Source organism: Anomalospiza imberbis, assembly GCF_031753505.1.
Source record: "Anomalospiza imberbis isolate Cuckoo-Finch-1a 21T00152 chromosome W unlocalized genomic scaffold, ASM3175350v1 scaffold_67, whole genome shotgun sequence".
Lineage (NCBI taxonomy): Eukaryota > Metazoa > Chordata > Aves > Passeriformes > Viduidae > Anomalospiza > Anomalospiza imberbis.
The window spans coordinates 432,033-445,479 of NW_027099336.1; the positions used below are offsets into that span (position 1 = coordinate 432,033).

General features: G+C 40.4%; 1 protein-coding gene across 1 annotated transcript in view; it reads right to left on the reverse strand.

The window, feature by feature from the left end:
• The window catches only part of LOC137465617 (ras GTPase-activating protein 1-like), a 141,480-nt gene that overhangs the window by 43,308 nt on the left and 84,725 nt on the right, over positions 1–13,447 (reverse strand). The window contains exons 16-19 of the mRNA XM_068177699.1: positions 9,938–10,110; positions 9,624–9,783; positions 9,306–9,448; positions 8,459–8,574 (exon numbers count right to left, since the gene is read on the reverse strand). Of these exons, the coding sequence (XP_068033800.1) occupies positions 8,459–8,574; positions 9,306–9,448; positions 9,624–9,783; positions 9,938–10,110 (592 nt within the window). The remainder of the gene's footprint in view (positions 1–8,458; positions 8,575–9,305; positions 9,449–9,623; positions 9,784–9,937; positions 10,111–13,447) is intronic.

The window sequence follows — 13,447 nt, forward strand, 5'->3', positions numbered from 1 at the left end:
CGGTTAATTTTTCACTCATAAATATACGTGCACGAAGAATCCACGTGGGAAAAGGACCGTAAGTATCATGTGGTTGAGTGAGGTGTCATCGAGCGCGTGTGTGAGACGGGACTCTGTCATGAGGTGAGTGCGGGCCACAAGATCGCAGTTCCTCTCTTTCGCGAGGAAAGTGGTCAGTCGCGGGGGGAACATGGTAATACAGGGAATTTGTGGGGCAGTACCAAAGGGGCAGAACATCAGTAAAGCATTGGGGGAATGCTAGGGGAGGGATGAAACACCCACCGAATGGCTGGAGCAGCTAAGAAAGAGTCTCCAGATGTATTCGGGCACCGACTCTAATTCACCTGTCGGGGGTATTCTGTTGAAAACACAATTTGTTGCTAAATCATGGGAGGACATACAGAAAAAGCTAGACAAAATAGAGAACTGGCAGGAGAAAAGCCTCCAAGAATTGCTAAGGGAGGCACAGAAGGTTTACATGAGGAGGGATGATGAAAAACAAAAGGCACAGGCAAGGGTGCTGGTGGCTGAGGTAAGAGAAGCGCAAAAACAGGAGCGGATGCAGAATCCCGGAAAGCCAGCACAAACACAACAGCCCCAGGGAAAACCTAACCCCTCTCAAAAGAAGGGCACAAACAAACAGGTAAGCGGTCCTGAGTGCTTTTACTGTAAAAAGAGAGGGCACTTCAAGAGGGAATGCAAGAAAATAATAAAGGATGAACAAATCTTTCAGGAGGATTAGAGGTGTCAGGGGCTCTATAATTTGGGGTCCAGAACACCTGGAGAGCCCTTGATAAAGTTAAAAATTGGACCCCAGAAGCAAGAATTGGTATTTTTGGTGGATTCAGGTGCGGAAAGAACTACAGTTCAGCGACTGCCACCAGGATGTACAAAAAGCAAGGATTCAATGGTGGTCATCAGGGCTAAAGGGGAACCCTTTATGGTACCGGTTTTAAAGAATGTGGAAATAGAATCGGAAAATAAGTTTTGCCTGGGGAACATATTACTGGTAGAAGAAGCAGATTATAACTTGCTGGGGAGGGATTTAATGGTAGTTCTGGGGATAAGTCTGATAGCACAGGACTCCCAGCTAACGGTGAGTTTATACAAATTAACTGCAGAGGACGAAAATAAAATAAACCCTAAAGTGTGGCACACTCAGGAGGAGGCAGGGAGGTTAAACATGGAGCCTATTCACATCGAGATCAAGAGGCTGGAGGATCCGATCAGGATTAAACAGTACCCAATTCCCATGGAAGGCAGGAGGGCACTAAAGCCTGTAATAGAGGATCTAATAAAGAAGGGTACAGTAGAACCATGTATGTCAAGACATAACACTCCTATCTTGGTGGTACAGAAGGCGGATGGTAGTTACAGGCTGGTGCAAGATTTGCGGGCGGTAAAGGACAAAAACCTTGTTTCCTACAGTCTCAAACCCGTAAACACTATTGAATAACATATCCCTGGCAGATACCTGGTACAGTGTAATAGATTTAAAGGATGCCTTTTGGACTTGCCCGCTAGCCCGGGAAATTTGGGACTATTTCACATTTCAATAGGAGGACCCAGACACAAATAGAAAGCAACAATTAAGGTAGACATCCTTGCCTCAGGGCTTCGTAGACTCACCAAACCTATTTGGACAAGCCCTCGAGAAACTCTTAAGTGAATTTGTGCCTGTCAAAGGGACCAAGTTATTACAATATGTAGATGATCTATTGGTAGCTGGATCCAGGGAGGAGGACGTGCGGGCAGGCACAATAGCACTATTAAACTTTTTGGGGGAGCAAAAGGCGGATAAATGGCTGACTGATGCCAGGCTCCTGAAATACGAGGCTATATTAATCCACTCCTGGGATTTGGAATTGCGAACTACCCTGGCACAAAATCCCGCGCAATTCCTATTCCGGGAAGCCGCAGTAGGGCCTTCCCGTGACTGCACCGAAGTGGTGGAACTACAGACCAAGATAAGACCAGACTTAGAAGAGGAAGAATTAGAAGAAGGCGAAAAATGGTTTGTGGATGGTTCTGCAAGGGTCACAGATGGGAAAAGGAAATCAGGTTATGCGGTGGTGGATGGAAAAACCAGGGAGGTAGTGGAATCTGGGCCCCTGAATGCCAGATGGTCAGCACAAGCTTGTGAGTTGTATGCAGTATTGAGGGCCTTGTGGAAATTAGAAGGGAAAAAGGAACAATTTTTACAGATTCAAAATATGCATTTGGGGTGGTACACACATTCAGAAAGATTTGGGAAGAAAGAGGGTTGCTCAATACTCGGGGAAAAGGGCTAGTGCATGAGGAAATAATCAGACAGATCTTAAAGGCTATAAGGGGGCCAGAAGCAATTGCCATAGTCCACTTGAAAGGGCACCAGACAGGAATGCAGTTCCGGACCAGAGGGAACAATTTAGCAGACAAAGAGACCAAGAGCTTTGATGAAGGTAAGTACCCTGGGAATTGAGGAAGGGGAGGTTCAGGAATATCCTCCCCACCCCTCCCCAAAGGAAATCGAGGGGTATGAGAAGATAGGAGGCTGGCTGGAAGGAGGTAAGTGGAAATTGCCAGACAGGAGGGAGCTATTGTCTAAGGACTACACCAGAAAGATCCTGAGGAGATTACATCAACAAACACACTGGGGACACCAGGCCCTGGCAGAGCAATTCCTGAGATTCTTCGGGTGCAAAGGGATTTATGAATTGGCCAAACAAGAGGTACAGAGGTGTATTGTTTGTCAAAGGATTAATCGGGCAAGGACCCGGCAGGTGGCACTGGGAAGCCACCCAGTGGCATACAGGCCTTTCAAAAGGATTCAGGTAGATTTTACTGATCTGCCTAAGGTGGGGAGATATAAATTTTTATTGGTAACAGTGGACAAACTAACTCACTGGGTAAAAGCCCTCCCGAGCTCTTGGGCGATGGCTCAGACAGTATCAAAATTTCTACTCGAAGAAATTGTGAAAAATGCATATTTTATTATTGGCTTTTCGCAAATATTAAAATGAATATTATATGTGTAATGTTAGAAAGTTATGCTGTATTAATTCTCTTAAGTAGTGTGTTAAATATAGTTTTAGGTAACAACAATGTTAAAATAAAAACTCTGCGATGAAGGATTTTTTACTAGCTCAAGCAAGGGATAAGATAATCAAGAAACTCTTTGCACAGAGATAACAGCAACAGGACAAAGAATTACTGCCTCCTTATCAGAAAAGACAAACATTCTTCTACCTTCTCTCCATCTTCATGGAACCACCAAGATTAAAGGGAAAGAGTTGACAAAAACCAGAGAAATTCTTAATTTGCAAGGAATTTATGCATAATGTACGAGATGTATGAATATGCAACAAGCTATTGCTTTTAAAGGTTATTCCTTTGTTCACAAGGTATGCTTTTCGTAACTTAGTGTCCAAGAACATCTGGACATCTGTAATTCTTTGCTTTTTATTGTCTTGTAATTGTCCTAACTCTAAATTTTTATTACTCTAATTGTATTACTATTTTTATAACCATTTTATTATTATTAAACTTTTAAAATTTTAAAAACCAAGTGATTGGCGTATTTTACAATTATGTTAGCAGAGGATGGTTGCTAACACATCTCTGCCGGTGCCTTAGGAGAGTCAGGGTGAGGAAGACGCGTCCTGCCCTGATTAGCCAGCCTCACTGTGCTCCCCAGCTGTTACCGACAGACGCAGGTTACGATCTGATAGACAAAAGGAGACAATAAAACAAGGACAAGGGAAAGGATTCCCTAAAACCGCGGTAATTAGCCCCTAAGACCAAAGTGTACACGAAGAACCAAGACCCAAGGACAAAGACCAGGTAAAGACCAGGTAAGTATTTGTTGGGACGGGGCGGATAAGGGGGATGAATGAGAGGCGGGCTAGTTATCCCAGACTGCCAAGCAAGAGCGGAGTCTCCCATGCTGCGTTTCCGTCTTTTTCTGGAAAAAAAACGGCCAGTAAAGAGAGAAAGCGAGTGATAAAAAGAGTGAGAGAATCCCCCCTGGGGAAACTGGGACTGAGTCTCCGGGACGGAGTGGGACATCTTTGGGGGGGGGGGGGGGGGGTGGGGGGGAATAAAAAGTAAAAAGAGGGTTTTCTTAGCATTATTTATTGGGGAAAAAAAAAAAAAACGGTAAAAAGAGGGTTTTCCTGACATAATCAATCGGCAAAAAAAAAAAAACCCCACGTTAAAATATGTGAGAGGGGCCCCTAAAAATTCTACTAGATTGAGAGACATCCAAGATTAAATTTGCTAAATTGAGAAATTAACATTCTAAGAGCACTCAAGGTTGCCAGATTGAGGATATGCCCAAGAGAATCTGGAGTTGGACAACACAGCTGGACTGAGGGACAAAAATGTCCACGGCGATCTGGGGTTCAAAACCACAGTTGGATTGAGGGATATTCAAAAACACCGGGACTGGCCAGTAACACCTAAAATTCTGCTGGATTGAGAGACATCCAGGATTAAACCTGCTAGGTTGACGGATTAACACTCCAAGAGCACTCAGGGTAAATGTTGATGTGAGAGTGAGTGAAAAATAAAAGTGAGTGAGTGTGGGCGAATGAAAGTATATGTAACAGTATTGTAAAGTCCAGAAGCATGAATGAACAGGCATGAGGGTGTGAATGTGTGTGAGAGTGAGTGAGAGATAAAGGTGAGTACATGTAGATGAATGGAAGTATATGTAATGAACAAAGTTTCCATGTGTTCCCCAGAGATGCGGGCAGGGCTTTCCTAGTTCCCATGGCAACACTGGAATGGCTGCTGGCTCTAGCTGAGTACCGATATTGAAATGTTAATTAGCTAATTGCTCTGTTTGTTTTCCCTAAACTACCTGGAGATAACCTGCCTCCTCCCACAACTCCAACATTCTGGGGCTAAAATGCAAATAAGAAAACCCCTTGGGATCATGGGAGTATTTTTAGGGGATAAAGACACCCCTAAATAAAGAACTAAACACAGTAGAGGGGACTAGACAAATGCCCTAGCTGAGGAAGAGGGAAACACATCCCCTGATCGACTTTTGCCCGTCATCATGACCTGAAAAAGACTAGACTAGAATAGGCTGTGGGAAGCGGAGGTGGAAAGACAGAACTTCTGGAGGCTGCCACAAGGGAAGGAGCGGGGACAGCTGTTGTTATGGACTTCAGCAACAGATTCTGCATGCCTCCTCACCCTCTGACTGCTGGTGATCCACAAGGAAAGAAGAAGGGAGGGCTGCCGCTCTGGACTTCAGTGACAGACTCTGTATGCTTCAGTAAGGGCGAAGGACATTATAGGAGAGATTGTCCTAAGAGGGTAAAAGATCTGAAAATCTTCCGAGAGATGGGCACAAAATAAAAATAGAAAAGTCATAAGCTGTAGAGGAACTTCTGAGAGAAATGGGTCACGATCTAGATGTCCGTGATTTATATGTTTAGAGTGAAGGTTGAGCTACTCCAGCCTAGGCCTCAGATGTGGGCCTCGGAGGCCTGAAAGCCCGTGGTGCAGTTAAGAATAAGTTTGTGGCACAGTCAGAAATTATGTTAAGGTATAACCAAATGTACTGAGCTATCTAGGTGTGAATTAGTATAGGTCTGCAGGGTGAAACTTTAGCCACCTTAAGACAGGAACAAACAATGTTTGCTTGCCAATGAGAGTGTGCTCACGATTGTAAACTATCTAGAAGCGTATAAAAACTACTGTCTGTAAACAATAAACGAAAAACATCGGATTAACCACATTGGTTTGGATCTGCATTTGTTCCTGTCCAGCCACCCTTTTATTTTAGTCCCTGTTTCAATAAGCTCTATATTTTAAGAGACAAATGCCATCTAGAGCCAGTGATAACTTTAAAAGTGAGTCCCCAAGAAGTATTAGAAGTTGTGGTAGACATAGGGGCAGAAAGAACCTGTCTGTTAAATAATCCAAAAAGGTAATAGTGTGAACAAAAATGCTATTAAGTAAGAGGAGCAAAAGGAGAGAGTTTCACAGTTCCTGTCATTAAAAATGTGGTAATTGAAGGAGAAACTAGATTTTAGATGGGAGATGTCTTATTGGTCCCTGGGGCGGGTAGCAACTTATTGGGATGAGATTTACAAGTTAAATTAATAATAGGGGTTATCCCAGAAGATAAGAAGATGACAGCTAAAGTTTTAAAATTAGGCCAAGAGGATAAAGAAAAATTAACAAGGAAGTTTGTGCTGGGACAAGAAATAGGGGGGGATGCTTCATGCTGAGCAGATGTCTTCATTGAGCTGTTGATTCAACTAATTCTTTTCCCTTTGCTGTCTACAAGTAGTTTAAATTATTTATTCCAATTCGCAATGTAATTTTTCATCTTGAAATAAGTAACTTGCTGTACTCTAAGATTGAAAAACTAATTTACAACTGTGACATAGCAAAACCTGCTTTTAATTTATTTTGAGTCAATACAGGCTATTCAATCAAATGGTTCTCAGTGTGTAAAATTAAACTAAAGGTAACACCAGCTACTTAGTAGGTCAATGAGAAACATTTTTCCTTCCAGCCAGTCCTTTTTCATGTACCCAAATGTGTTTTGCTTTCTTAGTTTTTGTTTTGTCTGTTTGTTGTTTTTTCTAGAAGTCCTGACTACTTGCAGTGCACCTGAAACAACACCTAGTTGTGCATACATAGCACTTGTGACTTTTAGCATCACTGTGGGTGTGTGACACACACACATAAAAAAGATGGTGGGGAGTAACTCTGCTTGCTATAGTTTTCTTTCTTAAATGAGTTGGAAAGCTGTGAAGAGGTTGTGGGTTCCTTGTTTAGTTTATGCAAGCCTGCAGGGAGGGCTTAGCAATAATTCCCTCTGCTGCAGGTAGCCCTGCAGCGTGGCAGCACGGACTTGCCTCTAGTGAGTTTGCAGGCAAGGTGCTTCACCACTGCAGTGCTCAGGTGCTGTTTCCTATTGTGACATTAAAGCTTAAATTCAAGAGTGCCTCTTCCCATCCAGTTATTGTTTATACCACAAGCCTCTTTGGACAGTGTTTCCTAGCAGTCAAAGAGAGGGTATTGCAGAGAAAAATTCTTTAGTTGCTGTCCCCTCCACTGTATTCATATTTTGTCCATTCCATCTTCAAATTATAGATTTTTAAAACTCATGCTCTGTGACCTCAGATACCCTTCCCAAATCAAACCTTAACTTCGTTGCAAATTGCATTACACTAACTAGCATTGCCTTAAATTTTTTTGTGCAGGTAGGGTCACTTTAGAAGTATGTAGAAGAATTTCTGAGAGAAAGAGGTCACGATCTGTATGTTCACGATTTATATGTTTAGAGTGAAGGTTGAGCTACCCCAGCCTAGGCCTCAGATGTGGGCCTCGGTGAGGCCTTGAAGCCTGTGGCGCAGTTAAGAATAAGTTTGTGGCGCAGTCAGAAATTATGTTAAGGTATAACACCATGTACTGAGCTATCTAGGTGTGAATTAGTATAGGTCTGCAGTGTGAAACTTTAGCCACTTTAAGACAAGGACAAACAATGTTTGCTTGCCAATGAGAGTGTGCTCACAATTGTAAACTATCTGGAAGTGTATATAAACTACTGTCTATAAACAATAAAGGGAGAACGTATGATTAGCCACATTGGTTCAGATCTGCGTTTGTTCCTGTCCAGCTCACCTTTTTTTTTATTAGTCCCTGCTTTAATGGAGTGGCTTGTGGCTGGACTTTTCTTGTTAGCCATAGACTGAACCAAATTCTCCTACAATAGTGACTGCATTTTAGAGGGGTGCGATGCGATGGTGAACCAAGAGACCTACTTCAGCAATTACCAACAGAGGAATGGAGGGAACAGAGAAAGCTGAAGAGGGTGTGGTGATGCCCTCTGTCTTCAGGAAGAAGATGATCTCTGTTCTTGAGACCCTTGGCCCCAGGGGAGGAAGAAATGGGGGGGACTGTGGTCCCAAGATGAGAAGCTGAACTGTTGTCTCTTTTGGTCTGTGGCAAAGCATCCTTAAAGGAGCCCTATAAGCAATCTGCTGGGGGGAGTCTGTGGTGCAAGAGAGACTCCTCTCTCCCTTGATGGACTGAGTATTGATTATCTGAAGGGTGGCAACTTGATCAGGAATCCTGGGTGGTGTCTCACTCTGGTTTTGTTGGAAATTGGGTGGGGGGAGGAGGAGTGTTTTGGAGGGTCTTCATCCTGGATTTAGTGTGTGTGTCCCTTATAGTAGTAGTAGTTTAATAAAGTTGTTTCCCTTTGTTATTAAGTTTGGGCCTGCTCTGCTCTGTTCCTGATCACATCTCACAGCACTTATTTGGGAAGGTGTAATTTCATGGGGGCGCTGGCATTGTGCCAGTGTCAAACCGTGACACAGCCCTAAAGAATTTAGTCTTAGTACTGATTAGTATAAGATAAACCAATAAAACACCATTTTTATGTTGTAATGTAAACAACAATCAGGAACTTGCAAGTACAAATTTGAACACAATAGTGCAAACTTACGGAGGCAGTATCTCTGCAGCCATGAATATTTTCTCCACCAATTCCGAAAGTATACTGAGTAGATGTGCCAAATTAGTGTTTACATCTTCATTTTTTTCTAACTTCGAAGGATTTAACTAAAACCAAAAGGGAAAAAAGACATAAGTTTTGTCTCTTGAATAGAACTACATATATAATTTGATAATATTACACACTGAATACTATTTCAAAATAAATTAAATATTCTACTGCTGTACAAATCTTGTACAGAACTTACAAATCTGTTTCAAGGGCTAGCCAGAAAACTAATGTGAAAAAGCAAAGTTTTTAAGTTATAGTGCACTATGCTTTTAACAGCACATTTAACACTATCCACAAGTACACACCTTTTTCTAACTATGTATATTATCATCTTTTAATCCAGTATTCTGAGGACACAGCCCTCCCCTTTCCATAATTGAAGTGAAACAGAAGTTAGGAGAGTTGTTTTAGAAATAAAGGTAGGATCTAACACAAGCAGTTAATGTAAGGGGAGTTTAAAAATTAAACTTATTTCAGACATTGACTTCTAGCATATCTGAAGCTTCAATAAAGTTATTTAAGGTAGGCCATTTAGTAACTGCTGCAACAGAACATACAACTGCTAAAGAATAAATACATAATTTAAAGAAATTTGAGTTTAAAAGCTTATTTAAAAGTGATGCTATGAACATTGTCCAAACTCACATTTAGAAAAAAAACCTCATAATCAGTTCAGTTCCAGTACTGAAATTATTTCTGAAGGATTAATAAATGCTTCTAAAGCAAATAACCAGTAGATCAGCATTTCAATAAATCAAAATTTAAAAAACATAGTTCAAGTTATCACCTCACAGGACTGCTTGCTCTCCATTATCTTTAATATACTGTCTTTCAGTGCATGATGAACAAAACGTATTGCTGTGGCTTTCATATATTGCTCCATAAGTGTACTTGCTAAAGTGGTGGCACGAAACAAAGTAGTAGCTTCATCTGAAAAAAATAAAGTATAAAGTTGGGAAAATGAGACAACATAAAGCAGAGGGGAAAAATAAGGTGTGTTCACAGTTTGATATATGATGCAATAAAGAGAGGAGACAGAAATGAAGACATAGGAGTCATTCCCTCCCCAGAGTTTCAGCTAATGTTAGTGTAATTAGTACAGTACCTTCCATGCTTATTTCCCTGTCATTTAGTGTACGTAACAATAGTGACTCAAGCTTTTCATGAAGAAATATCTTCAATAAAATGCCAGCCAACAGTGTTCTATCCTGGCCACAAACATGTGATAAAGCATAGACTACATGCATCTCTTTCTGGAGTATGAGCTGAAAGAAAACCAAAACAATGTTCAGAAATTTGTGCTAAAATAAGAGTCGCCACAAATACAACTTAGCAACATCTGTAAGTGTTACTGAAATTTCTCTCAAACAACAAAGAAACTGATTTTGACAGAAAAAATGAGGAAAAAAACCTTAATACCTCTTTAAACTCACTGTACTCCTCTTCTGGCATGATCTTCTCCATAGAATATCGTACTCGAACACGCAAAGATCCTGGCTCAATACCTTTCAGTGGTATATGGGAACTGAGTTGAAACCACTCGTCTGTTGCATGTCCTTTCTGTAATCGGCTTAATTGGCAACGCATAAACACTTTAAGAAAAAAGCATTGTTAAATAGGTTATCTCCAGCAAAACAGTGCTAGCATTGAATTTAAAAAATATTTTTTTCAGCACGTCACCTTGCTTCAGCAAAAGAGTATTAATAAAAATGATCAAAATTTGTGTCATCAGATTATCTCTTAGATGGTTTAACAGACTCCTGAAAACTGAAGTTGAAATATAAAGCATGCTGTAAATAATGCATACCCTGAGATATAAAAAAAGTTTTCTTTTTAATGGCCAAATAGGGGAAAAAGCCCCTCTGCTCCCTCAGCTACCTAGCAAACCTAGGCAGCAATAAAAAAATTAAAACAGGTAAAATGATTAGAATTCACTGTCCTCTTTTGAAGCCCTGGGCTCATACCTCTATCAGGTCTGCTCTTGAACCATTTTGTTACCATTTTTAGTCTTTATTTTTAGCTTTACTACATCTTTCCCAAATGTTGTCAAATGTATTTCTTCAATACTTTGAAACTCTCAAGTTTAAGGCTGCAGCATTTTATGCAAAACATATAAGAAGTCCTTCCCAGACAGGTTACTGCCCAAATAATGACAAGTCAACTACATATGATAAAAACATTAATTCACTTTTTTTGGTGGTGTTGGTACCTTAAAATTACTAAGTAATGACCTGCACCAGCCTATTCAACCATAATTGAAAGTCTGATCTGACAGCCGACTAGTAAGCTGCAGTAGTCCATTCCAAATTAAGCACATGCACTCCTGAACAGACTGTCTGGAACTTCTAAACAAACACTTTTTTTCTGCATCTCTTGATGAAATCTACTTTAAATCAAGTCCCTCACATTTAAACAAAACAACTCCCCAAACAAAAAAACACCCAATCATCCCCCCAAAAATCAAAACAATCAAAAACACTATCACACACTTCTTTTTCACTTTTCTGCAAAACCTTTGAACAGTTCTAGCAGACTTTCTACTGCCCCAATTCTGCATTATGTTGGGTCATCATTTGCACAATCAGATAATGGAACAGAATTACATAATATTTCTAATAAAGATTTAATATCTCATATTCTTTGAAGTTGATGAATTGATAAGGTAAGACATTTAAGTCAGTCAGGTAGTGGATATACCAATTCGTCATCATCTGCTACTTATCACAAGTGCGGACTGGACTGTCTTTACACCAGATAATCAATTAACTTCCCAAAATATTTCTTCTGAGCAAAACTCTCACACCCTCAACTGAGCAACCTGTTTTCTTATTGTTTTGCTTGTGCATATAAGGCATGTATCTCATTGACGGGAACAATGAGATGCAGGATTCAGAATGACCATTGAAAGGAATGAGGGATTTGTCTTTACAAACTGTGGGTCTGCTAGTAGATAAAACTAGATACTGAGAGATAAAAGAAACAATGGGAAGGATTCCACTGATTGATAAATAGAATGAGAAAGATTTGTCTTTACAAACAAACTGTAGGTCTGCTGATAAATAAAACTGGATTCTGAGAGAAGAAAGAAACAATGGGAAGAACCATAAATTCCATAGGAATTCCACTGAGTGGCACAAGGAAAAGAAAAAAAAAGAGGGGGATACATTAGAAGGGGATCATAGGTAATAGGCATTTTGGAAAGTCTGTACCTCTCAAGTACCTCAGCCAATGGGGAAAGAGAGGGAAATGCTGTTGGGAAATTAGGATAAAAAGGAGGCTGCATCCTCCAAAAATTCGAGAGACCCCATGGGAAATACCCATGACCTCTCCCTTTATTCGAATAAAGTTACAGGACTCCTCTGTCTCTTTTTTGGACATAAACCTCTGATGTTTGTGGATTAATTTTCCTGACACTGATGATTTAATTTTCCCCATGGTTATACAGTAGCACTTTCTAGTGATAATATAAATATTATAATCTTATTTTGATCTTAAAAGATTGAAACAGAAACATCAACATATGGACTGTAGAATACTTGCTATAATTTATATTCAAAAACTTTAAGAAACACTTTCTGCTACTTAGAAAAGTATATTGAACTATTACGCTATGTTCGAGACTGCCATTAGTTGGATTTAAGGATGTTTAAACTTTGCAGTCTAGCACATTATGATAGAATAACAAATATACAGAAAAACCCCCAAAAGTTGATCCATTCTTTGCAAGCACAGTCAAAAACTGTATACAACCCTGAACCAAGAATGTTTAACGCGATGAACATTAGTAAAAATAAAAGGCAAAACTGAGCTTTCTTAACAGTTTGTTTGCAAATTAAGCTTAGGGATTAATATTTAGTAACAAGTTTATATATTGATGATTAATACTTATAGTCTGGAAATCAAACAAAGTGGTTAAAACTTATGGATTTTTTAGAATGGAAATGAACTTAAGTTTACAGTGAAGCCTTTGTTGAACCCAACAAGAACCAACCAAACCCCCTAAAACCACTTACTAATTCAGAATAAAAGCTTATCTAAATGTTGACAAAGAATAAATTGCTCAGTAATGGACATTAAATGCTGGCTTTCCCACCCACAGCTTACTCATGTGTTAGCACAATCCATTTACAAGGCAGTGAGGAGCTGTTAAGGACTTGAAACTCTTACACTAAGTTCTTCAAAGAAGGGCCTGCCAACATCTTATTTTTGGTACCTCCTGTTGGTAGAAAATATGTTGTTACTACCATTAACAAGTACTTGATAGGCTCCATAGTTTCACCCCCTTGTTTAAAGTCCACCCATGTCAATGCAAGAGTGCTTACATACACTACTTAATACTTTTAGTACATATTTAATGAAGAATATGAAAGGGAAAGAGCCAAGTATATAACCTGCCATAGTAGGCTTATTTCCCAGTGCCACAGAAGTGATACATGTGTATCAGAGTGACTTTTTTTGTCCTCTAGCTGCATATTCTCAAATTACTTCAAAACCAAGCTATGGCACTACTGCAAATACAAACTGGCTGAAAGGAGAGACAAAGGCAATGTGCGCTTGCAGCCCAGAAAGCCAACTGCATCCTGGGCTGCACTGAAAGCAGCGTGGGCAGCAGGTCAGGGAGGTCATTCTTCCACTCTACTCTGCTTTCATAAGACTCTGCATAGAATACTGTGTTCAGCTCTGGGGCCCCAAGCATAAGAAGGAAGTGAACCTGCTTGAGTGGGTCCAGAGGAGGGCCACCAAGATGATCAGGGGGCTGGAGCAGCTCCTCTATGAGGAAAGGTTGAGAGAGCTGGGGTTGCTTAACATAGAGAAAACTGTGGAAAGACCTTATAGCAGCCTTCCAGTACTTTAAGGGAGCCCACAGGAATAATGAGTGTAATCCATAAAGTTTCTGATACTCCCACGCAGGGCCTTCCTAGTTCCCAT